This window comes from Anopheles merus, chromosome 2R, assembly GCF_017562075.2.
Source record: "Anopheles merus strain MAF chromosome 2R, AmerM5.1, whole genome shotgun sequence".
Lineage (NCBI taxonomy): Eukaryota > Metazoa > Arthropoda > Insecta > Diptera > Culicidae > Anopheles > Anopheles merus.
Window position 1 is genome coordinate 30,931,105 of NC_054082.1, and position 23,419 is coordinate 30,954,523.

Here is a 23,419-nt window from a genome sequence, read left to right on the forward strand (position 1 = left end):
CAACATAGTTTCATCAAGAAAAAACGGGTCATACTCCATCGAATACAATGGTATTCCCTAGCATCCTTTACATAGCTCGCCAAGAACCAATTAATGGATCTGACGCACCACTTATCAGGACACAACTGCGACATGCAGTCTTCTTCTTCTTATTTGTTCTTCATCTTTACGTGCTTTGCATTCTCTTCTTCTCACTGATATTTCGATCAACACAACGTCCTGCCTGTTATTACGATACTGTATATGTATAGTCGTCAACTCGTACGATTTAACTACATGACCGTCATGGGTTCAAGCCCCGAATAGACCGTAACCCCATTCGTAGGACTGACTATCCTGTCCAAACAACAAATAGGTGACTGAAAGCCAAGCCCACTTCATTAGTGAGTACAGGCAAGCCTTGACCGACCACAGTTGTTGTGCCAAAAAAGAAGAAGAAGAAGATACCGTAACCAGATAGTTAGGGTCCATGCTGAAAGGGGAATGGAACCCGAATGAGAATTGATCCTCTTTGATTTTGTTGAAATGTTTTTCCAACTGTTGATTTCTCCACAGCCCTCAGACGGTCTTAGATCTGACTCAAGGTCTGAAGTCACTAATCGGGCCTGGCTGTCATATTTACTCATAATAGCAGCATAGTCATGTCCTGCGAATGGGAAGCTCGGTCCACACCGAGATGAGAAACCCATGACGGGGATGTTGTTAAGTCCTCCAAATTAACAACAGTTCGATCACACGACCCACCCGATAGCCATTACCAAGTCATAATCATGCAACTTTGCTGAATGATCCAACATTTAACTATGTGCTTTAAAATTATGAAATACTAAGGACCAAACTGTTCTAAGATTTTGTTTAATACATTCGTTTTAAGACATCTACTTTTATTCTGGCGTTCATGTGGTGTCTTAGTTGAATTGATGTGTTAATTGGAGCGTTGGTTTTACACGTACTCAAATTCCTAGTTAATAATATATAATGCATATATCCTCAGATGACCTTTCCACATGGCACGACTCCGTCTGTTTAAAAGCAGCTCTAAACTATGTGCGAACAAGAAAATTGTTGTTTTTTTTTACCGGTTTTGCCAAAAGAAACATAAATAACAACGGTTGCAAAACCGTCCCACCCGGGTGCTTTTGCAATAGAAAACAATGCAATACTATCCCCAAACGATGCTCCCCCCAAAAATGTTCGCCGGCCGGAAAATGGGTTAATGTTTTCGGTAGGCTCCTGTAAGTCGTTTAATGCCAGAGCATTAAAAAAGCGATGGCAAGCTGGGCAATGGGAGGAGGGGGATTAAATTCGCGCGGGATTAGGGTAAACCGATCGCACCGCACACACACAGCCCGCCTCAACACCGGGGCCCGCGTCCGTGAAGCACCGATCAATTAAACGTTTCTTCTTCTCTCTTACCCTCTTCCTCCAGTTCCCCCTCCTACCCACCCATCCAACCAAGTGCATCTGTTCCGGCCGGTCTCAAAGCGTGGTCCCCTTGAGCTGGTGCGCCCGAGCTCTGGTGGGGCGTGTTTTCGAGTGCGGTAACTCTGTGCCCGATTTGATTCCACTCGAAGTGGCCGGAATTTTGGAGTGGCCTCAGCAGCAGCACGGGCGCAATGCATGGCGCTTCCCATCCTAGTTTCCCTTCGGAGCGAAGGGAACCGTGCGGCTGTGAGGCCTTCTCGGGCGGGTGGCCAATTGTAGTGCCACGTTCGTTCGGGGCGCTTGAGGTGGCACCAAAATTGGGTAATCAGAAATAAAGCGCCATGCAGCAGCACAATAGTCCGAGCTGCACTCGGAAACGATGGAGGTGCTGCCGATGCGCCCCGGTTGATGTCTGAGGCGGTAATTATGGATAAGCAAGGCGCGGTTTTGGGTGGATGGTGATTATCCACCTGTGCTGTGCCACCCTTTGCACGGAGAGGCACGGACGGGGCACTCATTATGCACTGGTTTATGCTGGGTGGAATGCGCGCACCGTGGCAGAACACTTGCCGCGGGAGTACCGGGTTGAAGTGCTGGCCGACTGTAGGGATGGTTATGTTGTTTTTTTTTTTTTTGAGTTCGCTTTTTGAACCATGCCTCCATAGCCAGACCCCAGAATCGCTAATGGGTACGGGAGGAAGCTTCATCCGTGTGCTAGTTACATGACAAATGATGTTTCGACAGCACCTGGATGGGGCAGGCGGCCAGACTGTGGAACCGATCCGAAGGGTTATATTATGTTGCGCTGCTGTATGTTGGTCAAGGACAAAAATGGTTTTTTTTTTGAGGTAAAAAGGGGACTGGCAATTCAATGCTCGGTACACAATAAACTACAAGGGCTCACGGTGGGATGCCTTTTTTATATTATTTTTTGTATTGCGTGAAGAGGAACAATGAACGGCAAAAATTGGGTCCACTAGGGAACAGTTATATTTCACCAGTTGGTTGATTGATGATGAAAAAGTGTGTTTATGCTTAAGATACTATGTTTTCATATTTCTGTTTGTGATTTCGATGTAATTTAGCTGTAAAAAGGAAACAGTTGAATATTTGCAATATGACAACTTACAAGTGAAATAGTTTGCAATAACTCAAAAATGTATCTGACAAATTTATGATGAACAATTGAACAGAGTAATCACATTCTGCAGAATCGAATGTAATAATATTTTCAAGAAGGTTTAAAATAGTAATGTACAGGCGGTCCCCGAGATACACGGTTAATGGGGACGGACAACGGCCTCAAAATACCGCGTAAGTCGAAACTCGTAATTTCCAGCCAAAATATCACTAATTTTCATTTAATTTTGCAAGTAGGTCGTTAATTGATGTGTCAAACGACTACAATTTTGCTCAAAGAATTGTCAAATTTAAAAAACCGCCAATCAAATCTCCAAATCCTCGTATAAGAGGTACCGTGTATCTCGGGAAACGCCTGTACAGTCTGAATTATATAAAATAATTGATTTGTTGGCTAAAACCTATCACGTCTAGCATAATTACAGGAAAATTAGTGATATTTTAGCTAAAAATCGTGAAATACGCGATATTTTGCGGTCGTTATCGGTCCCCATCAACACTCTGGACGCTGTGTGGCTCGCTTTGGAATCACAGCTTTGTTCACTCCCCTTCTCTGTGATTGGTCTCTCAGCACCTCTCAGCAGAGCGCATTGCAGCGGGAAGAAAGAAAGAGCGCATATTGCAGAAGCGGCATCGTACGTGAGGATCGGACAGAGAGTAAACGATCGTAAGCCAAACAAACGCTCTCATCGCTTTCTTATCTTGTACTGTTTTCTCCGCAGAAAGCTGATGCAAAATGCCAGCGCCCAGAGTGTTAAGAGTGCATCTCGGGAACCTGTATCGCATTATTCGTAGAAAGGGGTGAACATTACTCATACAATGAAAACATTTCAGCGTCTTTTGAAAATTTCAAGGCACGTTGAATTGCGCACGATTGTGAAATGTATGTTGCATACAACTTGTATACAGCGACGTTAACGCTATATAGCCTCATAATTCAGTTGTTTTGGGATAATTAAAAACGAGTCATCGTAATAAAAATTGATCATTTTCTGTAAAATTGAGCTTAATCGATTAATGGCGTCAAAAATCAATTATGAGCTGATATTTTTTTTCTAAAATGTCACTGATTCGGTTGCGATACCAGCATCTTGCGTGAAAAAAGTTGACCATCCCTGCGACTGTTACGATGCAAGCCAGCAATTATGAAACCAAACAGCTTCCGTGTCTCTTTCCCGCCTTGGCGCTGCTGTGCGTACGCCGACTCCTGGCAAAACAAGACATTTATACTGGTTTCAAGTAAAAAGTAAACCAAATCTCCTTTAAACAATGTAATCTTGTGTAACATCCGTGCATAATGTTATAGTGTAACTATCTAAAAAAGTGTAAAAGTGAACTGCAGCCGTATCATTCGTGTGAATGCATTGGATTCCTTCGACACGGAAAGAATCGCCAAGGATAAGAGAAGCATACAGCAATCAACATTCCCCGCCGTGCGCTTTCTCGACATCCGTTATCTTTACACGGCATTGTACGCGATTATTACTACCGTAAACAAATCAACGCTCATCGTACAGCAACAATGTAAGTAAATCTTGATAGCAGAAGCCCTCTCTAATTGACATACTCGAAATTGCACTCGAGGGGTTGCTGAAGATAAACGAGTGTCCACTGTTGGTGCAGCTCATTGCTGCACCGTGTGTGTTCAATGGCAGGAGATTTAAGAGCACAATTAAACGAGGTGACCACAATGTTTCGGTAAAAGAGCAGCACTTATCATAGACTGTTTGCTTGTCGGCACCAGCTGTATAATCGGCAGAAGGACGTTCCATCGATTTCGGTGCGGATCAAAACAAAACAGACAAAAACAACTTTGACAGCTGGCGGCGAGCACGTGCTTTTCACGCGGGCTTGAGTTAACCCTTGAATGGTCAGGGGTGGTTAAGTGGCGTTAGAAAGACTTAGAAACTCTTCATACTGAGATGTCAAAGTTTGAAGGCGTTTTTTTCGAATATTTGAATAGGAATTATAACTATTCAAGAGTAAATATTATTATTCTAGATTCAACCTGTTTGAAATGAATAATTTTGGTGCGTATTGAAGCAGAATATTAAATACCCAGGTGACAACTGTTCTACATTTTTAGCTCAAACTCCTCGTGAACAGCTCGATTTAACCCATTGCCTCATATAAACGCTTGAAAACATCGGTGTGTGAGTGAACAACGATGTGTTGAAGCGTTGAAGTTTATGTCAGAACTTCGGTAGAAGCCTGACAAACAAGAAGCTTGACGTTTTGTCCTCAGTGTGCAACAACCAAAACACTGAGTAAGAATAAATAAACGATCTATCTAGGAGTATCAGAATAGCGGTGAAACGCATGGACCAACAAAACAACTTGAAAAGTGTTTTATAATACAGGGTTTTACAAGTCAGAATCGAATGTCAGCAAAACAATTTCAGAAGCACAAGAATCAGTTTAGCTGTCAAAAGTTGTTGTTTCACCGCACCGATGCTATTTTTCACAAGCGCAATTTGATTTTTAAATCGCTCAAGTTGTTTTTTTAGAGGCCATTCGCATCGTTTTGCAAATTTTGAGATCATATGATTAAGATCAATGCTGTTATGCGTTTAAGCATTATATTTATGAAATATTACGTATTTATGGTAAAAATTGCGATTTTCTGTGTAAAAGGCTACATAAACATTGTACATGTTTACATACGCAAGTGCTCGTAGCTTTTTGCACAGAAAATATTATTTTTTACAATAAATACGTAAAATTTCATAAATATAACGCTATAAACGCACTAAATAAATGATTTGTATACAAATAATATCAAAATACGTTGGTAGTTGGTCTAAAAAACCAACTTGAGTGATTTAAAAATCAAATTGCGCTATTGAAAATAGCATCGATGCGGTGAAACAACAACTTTTGACAGCTAAACTGCATCTTGAGCTTCTGAAATTGTTTTGCTGACATTCTATTCTGACTTGTAAAACCCTGTAAAACATTGTTTTTTGTTTGATATGGATTGAAGAGTTCGAATGTTTTGTTTTGGGTCAGTAGCTTGTGCACAACGTGATGACAATTCTCAAGATGGCACCAGAAAAAACGCTTCACTCTGACGTTTCAACTGTTATAATAAGCTTAAACTCTGCAATATCCCCAAGTGACATTTTCGAGTAGATTTTTTCGTTTTTCGAGCTGCTGGAAGCTTAAAGAGCAGGCTTAAACCCAAGTGACATTTTCGAGTAGATTTTTTCGTTTTTCGAGCTGCTGGAAGCTTAAAGAGCAGGCTTAAAGTTAGCTTAAAGAGCTGGCGATATCACCCAGGTGACAACTGTTCTACATTTTTAGCTTAAACTCCTCGTGAACAGCTCGAATTAACCCTTTGCCTCATATAAACGCTTTAAAACATGGCTGTGTGAGTGAATCATGATGTGTTGAAGCGTTGAAGTTGTCAGAACTTCGGTAGAAGCCCGACAAACAAGAAGCTTGCAGTTTCGTCCTCGGTGTACAACAACCAAAACACTGAGAAGAAATAAACGATCTACCCAGGAGCACCAGAATAGCGGAGAAACGCATGGACTAACAAAACAACGTGAAAGAATGTTTTATAATATAATTTTTGTATGATACGGATTGAAGAGTACGTATGTTTTGTTTTCTGCCGGTAGCTTGTGCACACCGTGATGACAAGTCTCAAAATGGTACCAGAAAAAACGCTTCACTCTGACGTTTCAACTGTTATAATAAGCTTAAAGTCGATGAAATCGCCAGCTCTTTAAGCTAACTTTAAGCCTGCTCTTTAAGCTTCCAGCAGCTCGAAAAACGAAAAAATCTACTCGAAAATGTCACTTGGGCAACGACTTTAAGCTTATTATAACAGTTGAAACGTCAGAGTGAAGCGTTTTTGCTGGTGCCATTTTGAGAATTGTCATCACGTTGTGCAAAAGCTACCGGCCCAAAAAAAACATGTGTACTTTTCAATCCGTATGAAACAAAAAGTATATTGTAAAACACTCTTTCACTTTTTTTGTTGGTCAATGCGCTTCCCTGCTATTCTGATACTCCTGGATAGATCGTTTATTTCTTCTTACTCAGTGTTTTGATTGTTGTACACCGAGGACGAAACTGCAAGCTTCCTGTTTGCCCGGCTTCTACCGAAGTTCTGACATAAACTTCGTGTGTTGTTCACTCACACACCCATGTTTTCAAACGTTTATATGAGGCAATGGGTTAAATCGAGCTGTTCACAAGTAGTTTAAGCTAAAAATGTAGAACAGTTGTCACCTGGGTCGCTTGCTCTTTAAGCCAGTTTTAAGCCGGCTCTTTAAGCTTCCAGCAACTCGAAAAACGCTAACAATCTGCTCGAAAATGTCACTTGGGTAGCTGTTTGGGGCCTTGTTGTATGATTGAATTTAATTAGCTGATTACGGATACCAATTCGAAACTGCGTAATTTTTCGCCTCTATATAGAAACTATTTACACCAACCTCTAACCACATTTGAGCAAAGCAAAACAAATAGCAAAATCAAAAGCCATTCAAAATAGATTTCACCATGTTAAACATAACAAGCCAAAGTCATTTCATTTTCAGTTTCCCCCTTTTTCTCCCAACTTTTATCAGCTAATCAATCTTTTTCGCTGGCGACACAGACACACATACACACACAATCGCCAGTGCAACACAGCCAAGAACTATCGAACATCGACCACACACCAATAAACGTTCGTCAGCAGAGTGCGAAATTGAATGAACGGCCGTGCACGGTCGGTGTGCTGCTAACAGCTTCAATTAGAGAGGCTGTAGAATCTTCTTCATCCGACTGCTCCCCGACACTACGCAGCATCACTGGCGACGAGATAGCATTATCTGGGCATTGCAACTACGCTGGCTGCAGGAGGGCTGGCCCGAGTAGAAAGGGAAGCTCATCCCGCCTGATAGTAGATTCCCTTTCAAACTGTTGCTTGATAAAAACCGTCGCGTGTAATACAATCAGCGTGAGAGATGTCTACGATCCCTCGCGCACTGTAACCCAGAAGGGTATGAACGGCGTTGGTGTGAAGAGCAGTCGTCAGCGAACCGTCGATCAGGTCGGTCACTGGAAGCGTTTCCTATGACGGCGTTAGCGCTTTGCCAACGATGACAATGTCTGCTGAAACTGCGAAGGTAAGCAAAACAATTCTTTCCTTTCGTGGAGCGATTACAGCTCGCGCCCGTTTGTGGTAGCTTCAATGTGTTTAAAGTTGATTATTTGTTGCACAATTCTAGCCGGATGGCTCGGGCGAGCACAGCCAACCCGGAGCGCAGGAAGATGGCGATGCAGGCAGCAGTAATGTAGCTGGTGCTATGGCAACGGCCAGCGTACGGGCGGAACGATGGTACGAGAAAATTTCCGTCGAACCGTCGATGTTCCTATACATGATGGCGTTTATGCTAACGTCGGTGGTGGAGCAGGCGTTCTTCCTGTACAAAGCGTGCACCGTCGATCATGGCTATTCGCACGAGATTTGCCTCAACATCGAGCAGTACCAGGATATCAAAAAGCAGGTCCAGGTGACGACCTCAACTTTTCATCAGTGGAACAACATCGCCATGTACGTGGTGCCGATCGTGCTGGCCCTGTTTCTCGGCGCCTGGTCCGATAGGCGTGGCCGCAAGCTGCCACTCATCCTCGGACTGGTGGGCAAGTTTGTCTACTCGGTCATGATCGTGGTGAACACGCGCATGCCCTCGTGGCCGGTCGAGTATATCATCTACACGGCCACGATCCCGAGCGTACTGACCGGGGCCGACATTGCCATCTTTGCCTCCTGCTTTGCGTACATCTCCGACATCACGACGGTGGAGGAGCGCACGCTGCGCATTACGATACTGGACGCCACCTACCTCAGCACCATGCCGATCGGTGTCGCGCTCGGCAATGTGATCTTCAACCATACGGGCAAATCGTACACGATCATGTTTATCATCAACGCGTCCCTGCTCGCCTGCTCGATCGTGTACTCGATGCTGCGGCTGAAATCGCGCACCACCGAACGCCAGTGCTCGATCCGCGAGCTGCCGTGGTACCGCATGCCGCTGGACTTTTTCGACCGCCAGCACGTGGTGCGCTCGGTGCGCACGTTCGTACGCCGGCGGACGATGCACCGGCGCACCTACATGTACCTGCTGATGGTGGCCATGTCGTTCTACACGTTCCAGCGCGACGAGAAGCCCAAGATGTACCTGTACACGCAGCTGCGCTTCAACTGGGACACGGATCTGTACAGCTACTTCAAGACGTACCAGTCGGCGGCGTACGTGGTGATGATGTTTCTCGGCGTGCCGCTCTTCACGAAGGTGCTGGGGCTGAAGGACACGCTGATCATAATGATTGGCGCGCTGGCGCACGCCAGCGCCCGGTTCGTGTACATCTTTGCCCAGGTCGGATGGGTGCTGTACATCGGGGCTACCATCTCGAGCGTGGGCCCGGTGGTGGCGCCCGTACTCCGGTCCATGATTTCCAAAATGGTGCCCACCAACGAGCGCGGCATCATCTTTTCGTTCCTTTCCGTGTTTGACAATGCGGTGCCGCTGTTTAGCGGCGTACTGTACACGCAGGTGTACAACTCGTCGATCAACACGTACCCGCAGGCCATCTTTCTGCTTACCATGGGCACGCAGATGATCGTGTTCTTCATTGCACTGTAAGCAACTGGGTGTTGGAATTTGGGGCTGGGAAGAATTACAATGTATTTAAATTACCTTTTCTCTTCTACGTTGTTGTAGCGCAATACACATTTCACTCCGAGGTCGAAGGATGGAAGAATGCACCCCGGCAGAAAAGCCACCGGGAAGCGGGCTGATCGACGAAGCGAAGGGTCCAGCGATCGATGACGATGCGCCGGCCGTTTCTCAATCATAGTGGGGCAGGCAACAGTGTACCGCCACCGCCACCTTCCGTTTAGTGCGATCCGACTGATAATCCGCTCGCGAGACGATCGCGATGTGAGTGATAATGCAAGGCAGTTTGGTGGTCAAGTGCTTCAAGTGGTGTGTTATTAGCATTACTTTCTACCGATTCGTTCGAAACCATCCATTAGTGTTAGAGTTTAAAAGATTTGTTTCCTTTTTGCAAATAGATCCGTTTGGTAACATCCAGGTGTCTTGTGGTAATTGTTGTGAGGTCTTCCATCCCCCGTTAATATAATGTACGTGTAACCGTTGTCACACGGTGGCAAGGCATGGTAGGCGACAGCGTTTAGTAGCGATTAGCGTTGCCCTTGTCCGCAAAGCAGGATCGCAGCGATTCCTCAGCGACAAGCGTCGGTTTGTGCGGTGGATGGGCGGCTTGAGCGAACAGGGCGATGCCTTTCTTCATGAGCTCGATCGCTTCATCGACCCGCTCGTCCTGTGGGGATACATAGAAAGAGCGGCATTAGCGGGTGGTGGTCGGTAGTTCAGAGAGCCCCTCGAAACCGGATCACGGTGTCCGGTTTTCGCGTCATCCCCTCTGTGAATCCCTCTGGTACGGCTAAAGAGCTTTACGACAATGTGTACGTGTTTGGCATTGCAAAGGGACACCCTAGAAACATACCTCCAACGGTTGAGACTGTAGATAAATAGATAAAAGACGAAAGCACATTAACACGGCGATACACACGATACACCAGGGTACACCAACACAAGCAACATATACTACACCGGAAACGGTATCGAATGGTCATTACACGGGCAGGAAGGTAGGGAAAGCGGATCGAACCCACACACGCATTGCCGAGTTGTGTGGGGTTTTGCACAATTTTCAAGGGAACACATACGCACACAGATAGAATTTGCCGTATTAGATTACAGATAGCAGATGACGATGTAGCGTGTTATCACACTGGGGGAGATAATTTTGAGCCTCTCTGGACGGGGGCTGTACCCGCCACAGGGGCCGGTACAGCCCTCGCTCACTCATCCCACCCGGCCCCGCTCCACTTACCGCCATCATTTCCGCCCCGGTCGTGCACAGTTGATCGCTCGCCTCGAGCATCTTCACGTTCGCGTCCAGGTTGATCTGCTGCTTGCACTTGTTGCACTTGGCATTTCGCTGGGACGGTTTGCTCGGGTAGGCGAGTGCATTCCCACAGCCCTCGGTGGGACAGCGCAGCCGGGGCTTGGCGGGCAGCTTGTCCATCTGCGGCCAATCCTCGGCGCACGCCCGACAATCGCACTTGAACCAGTAGCGCGAGCGTAAGTTGCGCTGTCGAATCGCCTTCGGCTGGCGCATAAAGTGTGGGCCATAGTTTTCCGGCACGACCGCACCGGCCGGTATCGGACGGCTGGTGTGCAGGATCATGGCGGTACCGAGGAAGGTGCGCGTCACCCCCGGATAGCACTCGTGGTTGAACATCGAGGCACCGCGATAGATGCCAACGCCGATGTACTGCACCTTGGCCGTGTCGAACCGATGCTCGCCGGTAATGCGCGTCTCGTACACCTCGTGCGCGTTGAACTGTAGCGATTGCAGGGCGGACAGCAGCACCGCGCCCACCTCCAGCTCCTGTTCCGTCGGTTCCGGCGCTTCCGTCGTGCGGCGGCCGAAAAATTCCGCCTTCTGCAGGCAGCGCAGCAGGAACGCGGTCATGAGCGTGCGCTTGAAGTGATCCTCCGGGTCGCGGTGTTCCGTGTGGGCGCAGAACGTGTCCCGCAGCATTTTGCCCTCCTCGAGCACCCTCTCCGGGGTGCCGGCTTGTGTGACCATGCGCAAGGCGACGTGGCAGAGGATCGACATGCCGGAACCGATCATCAGATCGAGATACTGACACTCGAAACGATGGTACGTGGCGCACGCCTTGTCCCGGCAGGCCACCGAGCAGAAGGCCACACCGCAACAGTCGGGACAAGCGACCGGAGCTATCAAGCTGTGAAAGGGTATAATTAAATGACAAGTTAAATGGCGCGTGATTACATCTGAGCGTTTGTTTTTACCGTGAGAAGCAGGCACTACAGTGCGTCCCATAGTACTTCGCGTGCAGGCAGGCTGCATACGCGGGCTCGGTAAGAATTACCTCGCCCGGGCCGAGATCGGCCGCTGCTACGACGTACCGTCCGCGTGGATCTTCCTTACTGCCAGCAAGCTTGATTTTTGAAGAAGCACCCATAATTTCGCCATTCTCGCCTTCCCCGGCCAGCTTCGGCAGCGAACGTTCTACCTCCACCGACGGTGTTTCCTGCTTTAGCACACGCAAATCCTCCAAATCTTCCTGCAGACGGACAAGGGCGTAATTGTTGTGGCCGGACAGCTGGTGGAACAGTTTCGCCGCCACCTCAGCACGACCATTTTCACCGATAACTTGTGAGCGAAGAAAGAAACGAATAGTAGTATTTGAAGTCTGTCACACACTATGTCTCTCTCTCTCTCTCTCTCTCTCTCTCTCTCTCTCTCTCTCTCTCTCTCTCTCTACTCACGTGCGTAACACTTGGCAACGCGGGCATAGTAGTCCGCGTTCTGTTTCACTGGCAGGCCACATTTGGCCGCCAGCTGAAGATCTTGCAGCGCCCGTTTGCCGTCCAGCTGCCGAATAAACACTTCGGCCCGCGTCCACAGGGCCAGCGCTAGCGTTAGGCCCTTGTCAATGTACCGATCGACACCCTGGCCGGGGGCACGCATCACTGCCTGGCAGGCGATGATCAGGGCCTGCTGCAGCTTGTTCTCGCCGAGCAGCTTGAGCGCCTGCTCACGCCGCTGCCAGGAAAACTTTGCATCCTTCCCGCGGAACACGGGCTCCACGTGCTCTAGCGTGCCCTGCACCTCGTACGCAACGACCGGATCTTCATAGATCAGGCGCAACCGTTCCTTGTCGCTCGGCACCTTCTGGTACACGTCCTGCAGCCAGCGCGCACTTTTTCCGGTGAAATTTTCCGCCACCGATTGGTAAAACTCGTTGAAGAAACCTTGCTTCTGCGACTGGAGCGTTTTCTCGTTGCACAGCGACGTAAACAGCGGGTCATTGTCGATCGAGGTCATCCTGATGCCCCTGGTGGTCTCGGAACTGGGTGTATGTGGGAAATCTTATTCGGAAGAAAAGCGCACACAACCAACACCACGCCCGTACAACTTGCCGAATGGGAACGTCGGAGTAGAATGAACGAACGGTGTTTTGTAAGCGCGAGTGCACTAAATTTAGAATGCATCTCCCGGCATGCCGGTGATGCTCAAACGATCTAATGTGGCTAGAGCGTGAGAGATGGAGAGCGCACGCGCATTTGATTCGTAGGAATGTCAAAATAGTTTGTTTGGTCAGACGTTTGCGCATCACTTTGTTTACAGCCGCAGGTTGTTACACGAGTGAAGATGTGCATGATTAAGATCCAGAAATACCTCTACAAATGTCTGTAGAAATACCTTAATTCGAATGCCCTATGTCCTTGCGAACGGTCTAAAGGCTCTATGCTGAATAGGCCGTCCTGTGCCATGTTGGTAACATGAGGGACTCTGGAACTTGATCCTCTGCACGATAATGAGAGTGTCGTACAGCTCGAAACATTCCTACGAGACCAAAAACCTTTCCAATAAGCTTCCTAAGCGAAGAATCAGGGACCATGAAGAATGCGTCAGATTTAGACAAGGTACGTTTCTGGCCTCTAAGACGTTTCATATTGAACATTTCATATCAAAACTTCATCTTATGTGTTGAAGAATCTAATGATTGCATCACCGCTCTTGGAAAACCTAATAATATTGATGTCTGAACAGAGAAATAATATGTATTATTTAGGAATTCTGTAGTAGGTTGAAAGCAATGATTCAATTTGAGAGTGCGAATAATCTTTGTGTGATGAGATGCTCTGTAAAATTATGGATTTTATGTGAGAATAAAGAACACTGATGTTATTGGGATTGCCTAGGTTGCAGCATTGGAATTCCCTTCGAAATGATGTAATGTCTGATTCATATCTCAGATTCAGTGTTCTTGAACAGAGTGTTGACAGTGTCCTATAGTTAATTAAACAAAGCTGGATGATATGGTGATAAATTTAGAGAAATTTCGATCGTACGTATGTAGAATGGTGAAACTATTGGTGACTCTTCCTTTATGTCATCGTCAAGGATCTCATCTAAAAGGTTCCAGGGATGGAGTGGCCCGATGGTGTAAAGGTCGGCAGCATCTTCTGCCTGGTATGCTTCCGTGGGTGATTCCCATTTCCCAGACTTTTCTTCTCCAATATTCAAGCATTTCTTTCTCAAGTACGCCACTCTGTTCTTCACTCTTCTTCATCGATATCGCATAATACATCTTTAACGTGTATCTGTTTTATTTCGTTCCGCTTAGTTTCCAACAAAGCATTAGTTTATGTTCATCATTTGTGTTTATCTTTGTGTTTATGTGTGTGAGATTGTGAGTGTATTTGTGGTTGTGTATCATCGAATTAAATTCCATTCAGAGATTTTTTAACATCTTTGGTTTCCCACTCTTAAACAGTAATACAATTTCCGTTTCGTTTCGTGTTGTATAGTTTTGCTCCTATAGTTATCCCGTAGTTCTCTTACCTTACTCCGCCATGGTTCATTTCCCATTTCCAGTCCCCGGTTCTACTAGCCCACACAGTATTAATATATGTATATATTGATAATGGTTCTCACTATACCGTTGCGTCGCGGTGAGTGTTTGTGGCATATCACGCTAACCCACACGTGGTAACGCCGTACGGTTCCCGGCACAATGACAAACGGCATGGCAGCGTGCGCACGCGTACGCACGGGAACATGTTTCACTTTACAAACATTTAGGCGCAGTTGTAAAAGCGTTCGTTTTGTGACAGCAAGAGAGGCAGACGGTTTTACCGCTTCCTGTTGTGTTGTGTTTTATATGTTATGTTTTCCTTGGTCAAGTTACATTCATGCACCGTAGTAAGATTTGGAGAAAATACATACACACATACAGACATACATACTTGCTACTTTTGCTACGGTGGAAAGCAGATCCAGAGAGATCGAGAGATCCGGTGTTGGTCTTTTCGGGGAGAAGGGGGATCGTTTTGTAGTGGGGTGCTCGGGAGCTTTATAACGATCAACTAAATGCTGGTGAGATTGGTTAAACATGGTTCGAAAAATATATCTTCTCATCTGTTCATGCCTGTTCAGTTGCTTTACCGGGCGGCTTCTCTGTTCGACAACTCGCTGCTGCTCTGCTGCAGATTTGGTCAAGATAGTGGTTAATTGACTACTCTAAGCTGCTCTGCTGCTCGTTCGATTCCGTTCCATGCGCATTTATACAGACATTACCGAGTGGTTTAGTCTTTAGGAGCATTAGTCTTTCTATCAACGCCTGTTTCAGTGTTTGTCGGCGAGGGCGAACACGAATATTTGAAAAGAAAAAAAAACGTTTTAAAAGGACAATTTCATTAGCCAATGCTGTCCAACTGCACCGCAAATGAATCTGTTGCTGTATCTATACGACCACTTTGAAGCAGCTGAGTGAACGCCAAGCTGCTTGGCGTGAATGTTCTACTTGTACACTTGTATATAATACTGATCAAGATTCGATTGTTTCACTTTGCCACAAGGTAGATTGGATATGGGTCTTTGTCTTTGTTTCTTTGTGCTACGACACATTCTAATTTTGTTTTTAAAGGAGGGGCATTTCTGGCGTCCCGAATCAAAGAAGCGATAAGACCGATTCTTTCAGCATCTATTGGGAAAGAATAAGATCGAAATGATTTTGAGAAAAAAAACTTGGGATGAGATTGCCATTTCGCACACAATGCAACCCTTCTCTTGGTTGGGTGGTCAAAGTTCGATGTCACGTTCGAAGGCCTGCGGATCTACGGAGAGGTGTAAAGGTGCTCGAAATCGCTACACTAACCCTATACTGTACGATCCATATCATTTCGACTACCCTCAACTCGCATCTCAGCAAAACAGGATCAACCTATGCTCTGCAAAGTAACATAGTAACATTTACTAAACACACAGGAGAACAATTTGTGGTTCGCTCTCTTTCTATCTCCAAACAGAGCTTTGTGTTGATATGTACTGTTCAAATACTTGAAACACGGTGCCCAGTGTGCTCGAGGATAGAATAGGGAAACTTACAGCAACAACAACAACAACAACCAAAAACCCTCCCATTTTAACCCTCCTAGTTGCTAGGTTCCTTCGCCAGTCCCGGCATCAGGTAGGTGATCATCGTACCCTTGCCCTTCACGTTGACCGTCCCACGGCACGTCAGGTTGTAGCCCTTGTCCTTCACTATCTGGTACACGTCCTCCGTCACCTGGATGTGGTCCATCAGGCCAGTCGAGTCCATCCGCGACGCGACGTTGACCGCATTGCCCCAGATGTCGTACTGTGGTTTCCGGGTGCCAATCACCCCGGCCACTACCGGGCCGATGTTGATGCCTGGAAGCAGAAGCAGTTTGACTGTAACCAACACCGCCACCTTTTCAACGCATTTCCTCTTGAAAGCTTCGCACAGTGCGACCCACTTACCGATACGCATCCGGAAGTTGTTAAAGGAATGCTCGTTGACGTCCGTGATCTTCTGGAACAGCTCGAGCGCGTAGTCCATCATCGCGAACACGTGCTGGAAGTCGTTCTTATCGCAGCTGTTCGCGGTCAGCCCGGACGCGGCCATGTACGTGGAGCCGGTCGTTTTGATTTTCTCCACGTACCGGAACCGCTCCAGCCCGAGCAGCTCGTCAAAGTCGACGATGATTTCGTTGAGCAGGCGCAAACACTCGACCCCCTCGTTGTTCCCTTCCAGCTCGATGTAGAACTCGGAAAAGTTCGGTATCGACGCGAACATTACGCACACCGTGTCGCACTGTTCGTGGTAGATTTCCTGCACGCGGATTCATAAGCGTGAGAATGCAAAACGATGTTGAGTTAAAGAGACTCTTTTTATTGACTGTTTTACCCTCCCCCCCCCTCCCTCCTCCACACTTACCTCGATGTTTTTCTCACGCATCAGAAAGTGGTCGGCCACGTGCACGGGCAGAATGTTGGCCAGCAGCTTCCGGTTGTACGCTTGTAGATGCTCCATGTCTTCCTTCTCTTCCGTCGCCTGCAGCTTCCAGATAAAGTCGAGCCGGCGCGTTATCTCCGTCTGCTGGCTGTGCATAATTTGGCCGATCACGAACACGACCAGAAACGCGACGTCGATCAGAAACCGTTCCGTCGTGAGAAACCTTGCGGTGGGAACAAATGGACGGCGAACGATTGTTAAAAGGGCAGTCAGAATAACAAATTTAATTAGAAAAGTAATAAAAAGAAAATAATTAGAAGTAAGAAGTGTCAGGAATAATACTTTCAATCCAAATTAACAAATAAGAAATCTACAATCTATTGTTGCGCGTTGTAATGCGTGGCGCCATCTGTTGTTGAATAGCGGATCTAAAGTTCAATCTTGCTCATCCCCTTTTCAAATCGCAGCAGAGTTTTGCACTTCTAAAATGTATAGCCACTAAACCAGCCATTGAATCAGGCCGTTTTAGATACTTCCTATTTCAATGAATGAACGAACGAGTACAGCTTTGCAAAATGTAATCGCTCTTAAATGAAATTAATCGCATTTTCTTTGCAAATCTTCTGTGTAAACAGAATTTCCGAACATTGAACACCTTGCCATGAGATACACCCATCTAATACAGCCAATTCCAGCCAGTAATTAAGGTATAATGAAGCTAATGGATGTACCACATTCACTCGATTGCAGCAACTTCATACAATCTGTACCAATTATCGCTTGGCTCTGGGTGCAGTTATCGCCATCGCTTGACAATATTTCGCACGCGTGGTACGTGCGCCGTGTACGAAATATTTTGCAAACATTCCCACAAGTAAACACACACACAAACACACACACACCAATGTCCTGCAAATCGTTGAATGGGGTTTGCGTACCGCTGTGCAAATTAACTTTCCGGTTTGTTTGTGGTTTTGCTATGTTGCGGAACAATTTTACAGCGTAGCAATTAGTAACAGGGTAGTAACGGGGAGAGTGGGATACTATCATTGTCTATATCCGACCCGGCGGTGGGAAAATCGTTTCCATTTTGGAGTTGAATAATAAGTTAGCTACAAATTAAAACGCTCGACAACAGCTAGTTTTTTTTTCTCCATTGCCTGTTTTTGTTAAACAAATACGCAGTCCATCCTAAATTGCACGTCATTGCTACACCATTACTGTCACTTTGCAGATGCTTAAAGCGATAATAAGCAAAAACAATTCGTTCCCAATTGCTCTCGCCGATCGGGTTGATTAATCGATGACGATAAAGGAAACATTTTCTTGTTCAGCACACTTGATGCTGGTGATGGGGTGGAACATTAATTACACCATCAATGTCCAAGCGGACCCGTAACGTGAAGAAGGGCAAACAACAAAATCGAAACCGAACCCCTACACCCAGGGTTGAAAATTAATCCACATCCGGTTAGAGTCAACAATGCTGTGCGAAATTAATCCGTGAAGCAGAGCGATGCAAAAAGGGAAAAAGCTGGGTATTCGAATGCCCAGGAGTGTTCCGAAAGCTCTCAATCACACAGTGCGAATCAAGTGCGAAAGCGCAAAAAAACAACCTTAATTCCTTGAAAGGAAAAGCAACAAAAAAAAAACCGGAATCACTTCCGATACCGATGCTCTGAAGTATTGCTGACACGATGCGCGGGCGAGAAACTTTTCTCCAAGGGTGATTAACAAGCTAAAAGGTGAATTTTTTAAACCCCATTCTTTCCTACTGTCATAATCGATTGCTAACTTTCCTTTTCCTGCTAAACCCACATCCCACCCACAAAAAGCGCCCCAATTGGCAACGATTGGTGGAGTAATCGGTGATGCGCCAGAACCAGTCTGCGATGGTCAGCGAGGTGGAAGCAATGGTTGTTAAATCCACATTATTGAGTCTGGTTGGGAAGTTTTTAATCCCCGCTGGGTGTGTGTGTGTGGTTAGGGGTTTGCCGACGGGGTGGAAGTTGGCCGCCGGACTTTTACGAATCGATTCCAAATCGGTGAGTGAAGAAAAGGTGGTTGTAAATTTGTTTTGTTGGTTTTATTGCTCCATCCCTTCCGCATCTCGTGACTGCGGTTGCGGTTAAGCAGAAAGGGCAAAGTTGATCGTAATGCTAACATTGACTTGATCATCGGCAGCTACGGGAAAGAGAGGAGAGTGCTATGGTTGAAGGGTTGAAAATAATAAGTTCATCAGAGAGGAGAGCCCGCGAAAGAGGAGATAATCTTTAGCACAGTTACAAGCCAGGACCGTGCGGGTGATGGGAGGGGACCGTTTTATTTGTAATTATGATTTATTTTTAATCCTTCTACTGATCGATCCCGCCGTATGCTGTGCGCTAAAGTTATGCGGGAAGCTAGCGCGCTGTTTGGAATTCGTTTTGCTTTTCTTTACCTTCCGGTATTCAGACGTTTTTGTTGTCATGCTGTTCGGCACATTCAAAAAGATTTTTAATGACTTTATTATCATTTAAAAGAAAAGGAGTATAAAAAAATATTTAATATTATTTTGTAGTTGCAACGTTCTTTATTATATTTATTAATATTTTTATATCTATGATGAAACTAAAAAACGTAGGATAATAATTAATTTCAATTGAGTAATATTTTTCCTTGACAACTTTGAAACGCAAAAATGCAATAACAAACTCCATTTCGACTAAATTTCGTACTCTATTTTCATCCATAACACGTCAGGCATATTAATTTAAACAGATTTACCCACTTTACTCAGAACTGATGAAACGAGACCATTTCAATTGCACTCCATTGTTCCACGAACTACCCCCACTAGAGTGGGAGGAGAATACAACATTATATGCGCCTTAAATTAATAACGTGAGTGCGTTCAATCAATACTAGCTAACGTGTGCCTGTTCAGCTGCACGAATTCCAATTTCCGATTTTCCCCGAACCATCCGCTTCGAAATTTGCGAAATTCGATTTGCGGTAAACGTACAGACCCACCAAAGGCGACGCAGAATGGGTAGGAAGGGGGTGGCAGCAAAGGTACTCACCATGGTTCGCAGTGCCGCTCGAAGATCAGCGCCAGCACGATGATGGACGCAATATACAGCACGAGTATGACGATAAGCAGCAAGATTTTGAAGAGAATTTTAATAAACTGATGCACCGCACAGGTCAGTAAGGCAAGCAGGGTAAGCAATAGCAGAATCTGTGAATGGTTTGGCAGGAACGTAAGAAGATTGGTAATCTTGAAACTGAGCCACCGAGGCTGCTTCACCGCTTAGCGTCGCTACTTACGTTAATAATTTTAGACTCCTTACAATTACTAGGCCGCACGAGCGGGAACTCGTCGTAAAGGGAAAGATAGAAAATTAAAGTCTGCAAACGGGAAAGAGAAAAGGGCAAACCGTTACTAGGAGGATGCAAAAATGCTGCAACTCGAACCGCAAACATTGGCGTACCAGTTTGTAGTAAGATAAACATATCACAGTTATGACGACGCAGAGCGATATCACTTGAGCTATCTCACGGTGGCCGTGAATTTTTTGTGACAATGCACGAAAGAAGGTGGAAACTTTCTGCAAATGGAAGAAAATGGCGCTTAGCAGTTTGAATTGGGAGAGTGCAGATAGGGGCGCACTTACCATATCTTCCCGGGTAAAGACGGGGACGCAGGACACTAGCAGTGTCAGTGACAGGATCCCGTACACCCAGTAGCTGTAGTGATCCCTGCGGAATCGAAACAGATTATTGTGGACAAGTATGTGTTTGTGTGTGTGTGTGTTTGTGTGGAAGAGGAAGAAGCTCTCTAGAGGGAACCGTCACTACCTACATGGAAAACACCAGCACCTGTATCGACGTGATGCCCAGGAAGATGATGATGCTGCAGTAGAAGTACACGTTCAGCATCGGATCCGGCTCGAGACAGTACTTGCGCTCGATCTCGTCCTTGATGAACGTCAGATGGAAGCGCTTGCAGTGGTCGAGCCGCAACCGGTCGATGCTGCGGGCATCGATCGCCTTGATCAGATACTCGTTCACCTCCTCCTCGGTGCTTTTCGGTTCGGTTTTGTCATTGAACCCCATCTTCGACCAGTGGCCCATCATGCGCAGCTCCTTCGAGATGTTCCCATTTACCGACGAGGACTGTTTCGACATTGTGTGCTGCTTGACATACAAAAGGGAAACAGGAAAAAGAGGAAGAGTTCTGGTCATATCCTACCATCTCAAAAAAGGCGAACCAGAAACCCCTCGACTTACCGGCCGGTAGGATGCATCCTTCGGCACGATCAGATACGTCTGTATCTGATGATCCTTCAGGTAGCTGTTCCGATCGGCACCACGGCCCTCCTCCACATCGTAATGGTCGCCCAGGCAGCGCAGCGTCTCCTTGGTAATGTGTACCCGGCCCGGCACACCGCCACTCTCCATGTAGTTGGCCAGCGTCACATCGTTCGACCACACGTCAAACTGCCACTTGCGCAGCCCGAGCACGCCACAGTGCACCCGGCCGGTGTGGATGCCGACGCGCATGTTCACATTTACCGCCATCACCTCGCGCACTAGCGCAATCGCATCGATCATGTCCAGGCCCATCTCGACCGCACACAGGGCATGGTCGGGCCGCGCCTCGGGCAGTCCCGACACGCAGTAGTAACAGTCGCCGAGCAGCTTGATGCGCAAACAGTGATGCTCCTGGGCGAGCCGATCGAACCGGGCGAACAGCTCGTTCAGCAGCCGCACTAGCTCCTCCGCCGTGCACTGGTCGCTCAGGCTGGTGAACCCGCAGATGTCCGCGAACAGTATGCTCACGTTCTCGTGCCGCTGGATGTAGATCTTGTGGAACTGGGCTTCCCGCGGCTGCCCCGCAATGTCGTTCTTCATCTCCATCGCGACGTGGCGCGGCAGCACGGACAGCAGCAGCTGCTCCTGCTTCTGGTTTTCGCGCTGTATCTTGAGCCGCGCCTCGACGCACTGCCGCGTCTCCATGAACGCTTTCCGCTGGGACTTTTCCTTCGGCCAGTGCAGCAGTATGCCGGTCGCGTTCGTGCAGGCCAGCGTGATCAGATCGCAGTACAGCTGCGTTTTGGGTGGGGAGAAGTGGTGGAAATTCCGAAGGAGATAAGTTATGGGGAGCCTAAGAGAAGCATTGGTTTGCACGCAGACACTTACCACATCCATATCGTCGGACTCGTTCATGTAGAACATGAGCACGATGTGCGAGATGGACAGCAGACTTCCACCGACGACCGCTTCCCGCAGGCGTATCGGTAGCATCGTGTAGATGATGTAGATGGCAATCACCGTGCACCCGCCGGAAGAGGTGAACTTTCTGTACGGAGTGGACAATCGAAATGATGTTGATATGAAACAACGTGGATTGATCCGTAAAAAAACCCTTTTAAACCCTGTGCGTTTGACGCATTTCTTTCAAGATTTGCAAACGCGTCACAGTATGCGCTCAAGTTACTTGGTAGATGCATTCCTAAAGGCCGGGGGACATTGTACGTACTCGCTAGTGTAATTTCGATTTTCACTAGCGCATCTGGCACACATACGCGTATCTTCAGTAATCGCATTAAACAAATATCGCGTTGTCCATGCAAAATATCTCTAAAATTGGAGAATGGAAATTGCATATTCATGCAGTGCATTATCTCACATGGTTTTTTTATTTGACAATAAGAGGGTGAAGTCAGCAGAATTTGCTCCAAGAACCGCGTATCTTGGAATCAGCAAGCAATGCCTAACAACTATGTTGAATATAATATTTAACGCTCACTTTCACTCGATCACTAACTGAACCATTAAGCTCGGGATGACTTTTTAGCGAAAACGGCCATCAAGTTCAACACAATCTGTTGACATTTTTTTTAAACTTATTAGTCAGACGGGTGAAATGAAAAAAAGACACCAACCCTTAAAGTGCTGCCCCTGTTCAATCCGCCCTTTTACCGACCCACATTCCTGATACTTACTTGGCGGAGGTGGTAAAGCTGAAGCAGACGTCCAGCACGAGCAGCGTCACCATGATGACGTACGACACCTGGAACAGGTAGATCTCGTTGATGCGCTGCTTGTACAGGCACATCAGCAGCAGCGCGTACACGGTTGCGCACACACCCAGCACGATGATCTGGGTCATGTTGTCCTTTAGCAGCGTAAAGTAGTCGCGATTGCACAGCGGAATGTCACCGTCCTCCGAGTAATCGCTGCTGACGTTGGCCGGCTGAGGCACGGCCGTTGGGGTGGTGATGATGCTGCTGCTGCTGCTGGTGCTGGTGCTGGTCGCCGTCCCGTACGCTTCACTTCCGGCGTCCAGCTCGCCCGCTTCCGCTGCCGTGCCGTACTTCCGCCTCCGTTCATCATTGTCCTGTCGATGTAGCTCGTTGTCTTGGCTGGGCGGCACGCTGTCAGCGGCGCTTACTGCAACGTCCACGTTGTTTCTGCACGAAGATGGCACGAAAGCGTAAATGGATGAGTAAAAAAATAATGTACCCAGCCAACATTGTGTGCTGTCTGTGCGATAATGCTTCAAGTGTCGGTATTGGTTGTCATACGCTGTGTCTATATGTCCAGCGGGAATGGCAGCCTCTCCAGCAGTGGTGGATGAGGTGGTTCTGAGTGGACCATATTCCACGGCACGCAGTTTCCTTTTTGTCATGGCTAAGCTCAATCATGCCGTTCGCATTTTACGGTCCCCAACGAGAGGAACAAAAATGTGTATAATCATTCTTGCCTGAAGTCTCTGTTCGCAGCCATCGTGACGTGCGTTCATGGTCACCCGCCGGCTCGATTATGATGTCCAGCAGCAGTAGCAGCAGCCGCAGGCACTCGATGGCCACAGTCTTCCATGATAGAAAAAAGGGTTTATTCTGCAAGGTTTATACGTTCGCAAAGGTGTGAGTGCGTTGGAGGGCAGTGTTAGAGGCAGCTTTATGACAATGATAGCCG

General features: G+C 46.9%; 3 protein-coding genes across 11 annotated transcripts in view; 1 reads left to right on the top strand and 2 right to left on the bottom strand.

The window, feature by feature from the left end:
* Nucleotides 1-6,494: 6,494 nt before the first annotated feature.
* LOC121600091 (SET and MYND domain-containing protein 4) lies at nucleotides 6,495-12,826 on the bottom strand. Of its 2 annotated transcripts, XM_041928399.1 has the most exons (5): nucleotides 11,955-12,826; nucleotides 11,475-11,838; nucleotides 10,486-11,407; nucleotides 10,096-10,110; nucleotides 6,495-9,909 (listed from the first exon to the last, which is right to left on the bottom strand). In XM_041928399.1, exons 1-5 carry the CDS (start codon nucleotides 12,511-12,513, stop codon nucleotides 9,760-9,762), a joined length of 2,010 nt encoding a protein of 669 aa, XP_041784333.1. In that variant the 5' UTR covers nucleotides 12,514-12,826; the 3' UTR covers nucleotides 6,495-9,759. The 2 variants fall into 2 exon arrangements, with proteins under 2 accessions (XP_041784333.1, XP_041784341.1); XM_041928407.1 differs by lacking the exon at nucleotides 10,096-10,110 and having other exon boundaries at nucleotides 11,955-12,821.
* LOC121600128 (proton-coupled folate transporter) lies at nucleotides 7,595-9,655 on the top strand. Its single transcript, XM_041928451.1, has 3 exons — nucleotides 7,595-7,685; nucleotides 7,788-9,205; nucleotides 9,288-9,655. Exons 1-3 carry the CDS (start codon nucleotides 7,659-7,661, stop codon nucleotides 9,421-9,423), a joined length of 1,581 nt encoding a protein of 526 aa, XP_041784385.1. The 5' UTR covers nucleotides 7,595-7,658; the 3' UTR covers nucleotides 9,424-9,655.
* A 2,293-nt stretch (nucleotides 12,827-15,119) lies between the features above and the next one.
* The window catches only part of LOC121588516 (adenylate cyclase type 6), a 79,474-nt gene continuing 71,174 nt past the window's right edge, over nucleotides 15,120-23,419 (bottom strand). For all 8 annotated transcript variants that reach the window (XM_041906556.1, XM_041906555.1, XM_041906558.1 and 5 more), the window contains 11 exons: nucleotides 22,444-22,911; nucleotides 21,638-21,797; nucleotides 20,726-21,544; nucleotides 20,298-20,629; nucleotides 20,110-20,194; nucleotides 19,927-20,043; nucleotides 19,763-19,843; nucleotides 19,516-19,673; nucleotides 16,436-16,676; nucleotides 15,979-16,330; nucleotides 15,120-15,888 (listed from right to left, as the gene is read on the bottom strand). In XM_041906556.1, the coding sequence (XP_041762490.1) occupies nucleotides 15,629-15,888; nucleotides 15,979-16,330; nucleotides 16,436-16,676; nucleotides 19,516-19,673; nucleotides 19,763-19,843; nucleotides 19,927-20,043; nucleotides 20,110-20,194; nucleotides 20,298-20,629; nucleotides 20,726-21,544; nucleotides 21,638-21,797; nucleotides 22,444-22,911 (3,073 nt within the window). In that variant the 3' untranslated portion in view covers nucleotides 15,120-15,628. The remainder of the gene's footprint in view (nucleotides 15,889-15,978; nucleotides 16,331-16,435; nucleotides 16,677-19,515; nucleotides 19,674-19,762; nucleotides 19,844-19,926; nucleotides 20,044-20,109; nucleotides 20,195-20,297; nucleotides 20,630-20,725; nucleotides 21,545-21,637; nucleotides 21,798-22,443; nucleotides 22,912-23,419) is intronic.

Excerpts from the sequence above, each read along its gene's own strand:
- LOC121600128 (XM_041928451.1), top strand. The coding sequence starts at position 7,659 with ATGACAATGTCTGCTGAAACTGCGAAG. Across the intron at positions 7,686-7,787 it reads TGTCTGCTGAAACTGCGAAG|CCGGATGGCTCGGGCGAGCA; the intron begins GTAAGCAAAACA and ends GCACAATTCTAG. Across the intron at positions 9,206-9,287 it reads ATCGTGTTCTTCATTGCACT|CGCAATACACATTTCACTCC; the intron begins GTAAGCAACTGG and ends ACGTTGTTGTAG.
- LOC121600091 (XM_041928399.1), bottom strand. The coding sequence starts at position 12,513 with ATGACCTCGATCGACAATGACCCGCTGTTTACGTCGCTGTGCAACGAG. Across the intron at positions 11,839-11,954 it reads CGTTGCCAAGTGTTACGCAC|TTATCGGTGAAAATGGTCGT; the intron begins GTGAGTAGAGAG and ends TTCGCTCACAAG. Across the intron at positions 11,408-11,474 it reads TGTAGTGCCTGCTTCTCACG|CTTGATAGCTCCGGTCGCTT; the intron begins GTAAAAACAAAC and ends ACCCTTTCACAG.